This window comes from Apodemus sylvaticus, chromosome 2 (assembly GCF_947179515.1).
Source record: "Apodemus sylvaticus chromosome 2, mApoSyl1.1, whole genome shotgun sequence".
Lineage (NCBI taxonomy): Eukaryota > Metazoa > Chordata > Mammalia > Rodentia > Muridae > Apodemus > Apodemus sylvaticus.
The window spans coordinates 98327388-98332481 of record NC_067473.1 but is presented as its reverse complement, the minus strand read 5'-3'; the positions used below and the strand labels follow the sequence as shown (position 1 = coordinate 98332481).

The 5094-nt window shown below is 40.5% G+C and overlaps 1 gene segment (V, D, J or C); it reads left to right on the top strand.

The window, feature by feature from the left end:
- The first annotated feature begins 2663 nt into the window (after positions 1-2663).
- LOC127677154 (Ig kappa chain V-III region MOPC 63-like) lies at positions 2664-3474 on the top strand. The segment is given in 2 exon segments: positions 2664-2811; positions 3052-3474. Coding segments are annotated over 2 exon segments (462 nt in total).
- Positions 3475-5094: the final 1620 nt, after the last annotated feature.

The following is a 5094-nucleotide window of genomic DNA, read 5'->3' as shown; positions in this document are numbered from 1 at the left end:
TGCAGACAGCATTTGGCTTAATCATGCCTTGGCAGGCTCTGGAAAACCAAACCCTCAAAGATGTGCCCAAGTTATGTTCTGTGCCCTTGGAAATGAATCACAATAGAAGTTAGTAGAACTGCTTTGTGTGGCTACTCACAATAAGCTTGGATCTGACCCAATCACCCAGCAGCACTTCCTGAACCTGTGCATAAGGTTTTATCATAGTTGCCCTTTTTATTAGATATATTCTTTATTGACATTTCAAATGTTATCCCCTTTTCCAGTTTCTCCATGACCCCCACTCCCAGATAGCACCTATCCATTCTTCTCTCCCCCTACTTCTATGGTCACTGATCTCTTCATGGTACTAAAGAAAGAGAGAACATTAAAGTTGATACCTCCATGCTTGGGGGTCACTCTCCTTGAAAGCACATTGTATCCTCAGTTGAATTTGTGAACAGTTCAGATATACTCAGCCCACCAAGGCCAGGACAGTTGGTTTTCTTATGGTCATTCTTAATATTCTTTATAGAGGAGATCCTAAAGGTATTGTAAGAGTCAGGTATTGTCAGTGCTTTTCAAAATTGAGCACTTATTCCTAGCTAGTGTTAAAGAAATGGTGGTGGTGGTAGTGGGGTGCTGGAGAGATGGATTAGTGAGCAAGAGCACTGACTGCTCCTCCAAAGGTCATGAGTTCAAATCCCAGTGCCCACACGGTGACTCACAACCATCCATAAAGTGATCTGACACCATTTTCTGGTGTCTGAAGACAGCTACAGTATATTTACATATAATAAAGAAATGATGGATTAATTTAATTTAATAAAGTTAAAAAGTTGTTTAACTTTTTCCTAGAAAAACTTTAAAAATGCAAAAAAATACCATAAGATACAGAATCAGATATCAAGAGACTATATCCAGGAGTAAGTTCATAAGTGATGCAAGGCAAAATGAGTCACTTGGTTGATTCCTGAACTCTGAAATGTATATTACGTGAAACATGGCTATGGTAAGCACCCACAGGGCTACAGAAGCAGCTTAACCTTACTGCACCCACCTAGCATGTGCAAGACCCTCACCCTACTCTCCACCCCCCACTCCTCACCCTCACCACTACAATAAACGAATACAAAGAAGAGGGATTTTCTTCATTTTGTGTTCTATACTTGTTTAATTGAAAAAGATCCTTTTGCCAAAATTGTTCATTAAAGGACAACTGTTGAACTTTGAAAAAAAACTATAGGAGGGAATTATCCGTCTTTCCTTCATCTTCCCTCTTTCCTTCTTTCCTTCTTTCTTTCTTTCTTTCTTTCTCATTCTTTCTTCTTTCCTCTTCCTCCCTTCCCTGGTTCTTCTCTTCCTCTTCTTCCTTTCTCCCTCCCTCTTCCCTCTTTCTTCCTACTCTACACATATCAATGCATCTTACTGTTCCTTCTTATCATAAGTCTTCTTATAACTTTATTTTCTTATTAAATTAAAATACTACTGTCACATCCCATCTTAAAATCTTACTAGGAAATCCATCCTGCTGACTAGTTGAACCTAGAAAATGGCAGCACTCTGAGAATATGAACAAATACTTCTCTTCCTATATAATTATTTATCCATCTATCTGTCTATCTTACAATTTCTCTGGGAAAGAGCCAACAGTTTTGTTGATTAGCATTTATCACCATGTATTGGTCTTTTAATAATCTTGGATAATTTTAAAAACTACACAAAAGATGTATCTGGACACATCTCTGTTACAGGCTTCTTTTCTTCATTTTTGAACTACTGCATATCCTGCAGTATTATTTCTGTTCTATAAAAAGAACTTCCTCTTAATGGTTTTATTTGACGACAATGGACTGGCAGGGTCTCTCTATGGACAAAGTGCTTGTCCCCACAGTTGTGAGGACCTGGCTCACATCCCTGGTACCCAAAAAATCTAGATACAGCAGCATCATGGATTTAGAGGGCAGCCGTATTTAGAGTGATATTGTGGCAAGATGAAAGACAGAAACAAGTGAATTCCCACAAGAGCCTGGCCTAAAAAGCATTGCATGAGTAGGGGTGAACAACAGATCTTGTCTCAGATCTACACTCAAACTTGTCTTCTTATCTCCACCCACATACCATGGCAAGAGAGAATGACTTCAAACATAAACAAATGTACAGACATGCAAATATACATCATACACATGGATCTAAATCATGGATCTGAAACAATAAGGTAATATGCCCAAAATTAGGTTACCTTTTTTTCATTGAATAATTTCTCTATTTACTCTCAGATAATGCTTTCATTGGATATGTAAAATATTGAGGAATCAAGTTGTTCTTGAAATAATTTACATTCTCTACATACTGCATCCACAATTTTACACCCCCACCTAACACCTCAAAAGGCTAGAGGGCACTTATTTAATAGAGTAGAGTGCAAAAAGAAACCTGGGTGTGAGTGGTACACACCTTCAATCCTGGTACACACCTTCAATCTGGAGGCAGAGACAGAAGGATGTGGTCTACAGAGTGAGTTTCAGGACAACCAAGAATAAGTAGAGAAATCCTGACTCAAAAGATGTATTTAGAAGTCTCCATTAATACACATGTGATGCTCTAGTAAATTTCCTGCTGACACCAACACCCTGTGGGTGAAACAGGGGCAGGTGCCCTGTGAACAGCCGCACATACTCTGCTGAGCTGATTTGCATATGGAGTCATTATCCAAAAGCCCAGGCTCCTTTAAGGGCAGCTGCCAGGAGCCTAAGAAGCATCCTCTCTTCCAGCTCTCAGAGATGGAGACAGACACACTCCTGCTATGGGTGCTGCTGCTCTGGGTTCCAGGTGAGGATGCAGAGAAGTGTTGGGAGCAACTTCTGTGGCCATCATGACTTTCCATGCCTCGGGGCTCTTGATTATTATATTAATGCATTTGTAATTACTTTTAACTTTCCTGATTCCCTGTGATTTCCTGGTTTCTTACAATGATGGACACAGTATTCTTGAAATTTTTAAATGAAAAGGTCCTCTGCTGGGAATGTGTTCATACAAATATAACAATAATCTGTATGTTTATCATTCCAGGCTCCATTGGTGACATTGTGCTGACACAGTCTCCAGCTTCTTTTGCTGTGTCTCTAGGGCAGAGGGCCACCATTTCCTGCAAGGCCAGCCAGAGTGTAGATAATTATGGCATAGGTTTGATGCACTGGTACCAACAGAAACCAAGACAGCCACCCAAACTCCTCATCTATGGTGCATCCAACCTAGCATCTGGGGTCCCTGCCAGGTTCAGTGGCAGTGGGTCTGGGACAGACTTCACCCTTACCATCAATCCTGTGGAGGCTGATGAAGCTGCAACCTATTACTGTCAGCAAGGTAGAGAGCTTCCTCCCACAGTGCTCCAGGGCTGAACAAAAACCTCCTGGGGTTGCAGCTCACTGAGGCTCAGTCTCTCAGTTCTCTCTTACTCTCTGTCATCACAACACAGAGCTCTAGGCTTGTTTGGAAAAATATCTCAAATAATAAAACACGTTTTATAAACAAAAATGAATGTGTCTCTTTGTAATTTAATTATTTCCCAACAAAAATATGATTATCTTAGTTATTATTTATCATTTAAATTGTTATTAACACATTTATCTTTGAATAATTTTACCTTCTCCCCTCACTCCCTGCCCACATCTCTGCCTATTCCCTCCACCCTCAGAATCCACCTTTGACTTTCTAGTCATTGAAAATTCACTGTCTCTTATTTATTATTTTGAAAATAGAAAAGGATAATAAATGCAAATTATGTCACTGAAAAAGATTGTTAACCAAAGACATTTACTGTAGTGTGTGTGTGTGTGTGTGTGTGTGTGTGTGTGTGTGTGTGTGTATGTGTGTGTGTGTGTGTGTGTGTGTGTGTGTGTGCAAGGACAACCTGCAGAAGTTAGTTCTTTCTTTCCACCAAGTCTAGTCTGGGATTCAAACTCATGTCATCAGTTTTCTATGAACATGCTTCCTGGTACAGGACGAACAATCATGCCAGCCCGGGGTACTATTTCGTTACCTTTAATCATTTATGTTCATTTGAAATTCTGAACATGGGGAAGGGGAACAAGTGTGAGTGCTCATAGCAGTCAGAAGGGGGCATCAGATCCCAGGGAGCTGGAGGTACAGGAGGTTTTTGGTTTTTTTTTTTTTTTTTTTTTTTTTTGTTTTTTTGTTTTTTTGTTTTTTTTTTCTTTGCTTACATTCCAAATGCTTTCTTCTTTTCCGGTTCCCCCCTCCCCATAAGTCCTATAAGCCCTCTTCTCTCCACCCATTTTCCAATCACCCCCTTCCCATTTCTCTTTCCTGGTACTCCCCTACAATGCTGGATCAAGTCTTTTTGAGAACCATGGCCCTCTTCTTGCTTCTTCTTGGGAATCATTTGATATGCTAATTGTGTCTTGAGTATTCAGAGCTTCTGGGCTAATTAATATCCACTTATCAGTGACTGCATTCCATGTATATTCTTTTGTGATTGGGTTACCTCACTTAGGATGATATTTTCCAGTTCCAACCACTTGCCTAAGAATTTCATGAATTCATTGGTTTTCATTGCTGAGAAGTATTCCATTGTGTAAATATACCACAGTTTCTGTATCCATTCCTCCATTGAGGGACATCTGGGTTCTTTCTAGCTTCTGGCTATTATAAAAAAAGGCTGCCAGAGGGTCAGAGCCATGGGTCCGTCCATGAGTACTCTTCTGATTGGTGATTTAGTGTCTGGGATCTCTGGGGTGGGTCTGATTAATAATTTTGTTCTTCCTATGGGGTTGCAAATCCCTTCAGATCCTTCAGCCATTTCCCTAAATCAATTGGGGTCCCTGTGCTTAGTCTGATGGTTGACTGTGAGCAGAATCCACATCTGTATTTGTCAGGCTCTGGCAGAGCCTCTCAGGAGACAGCTATATCAGGATCCTGTCAACAAGCACTTATTGATGTCTATGATAGTGTTCTGGTTTTGTGTCTGTATATGGGATGGATACCCAGGTGGAGCAGCCTCTGGATGGCCCTTCCTTCAGTCTCTGCTTCACACTTTGCCCCCGCATTTTCTTTAGACAGAAGCAATTCTAGGTTAACAATTTGGAGATGGGT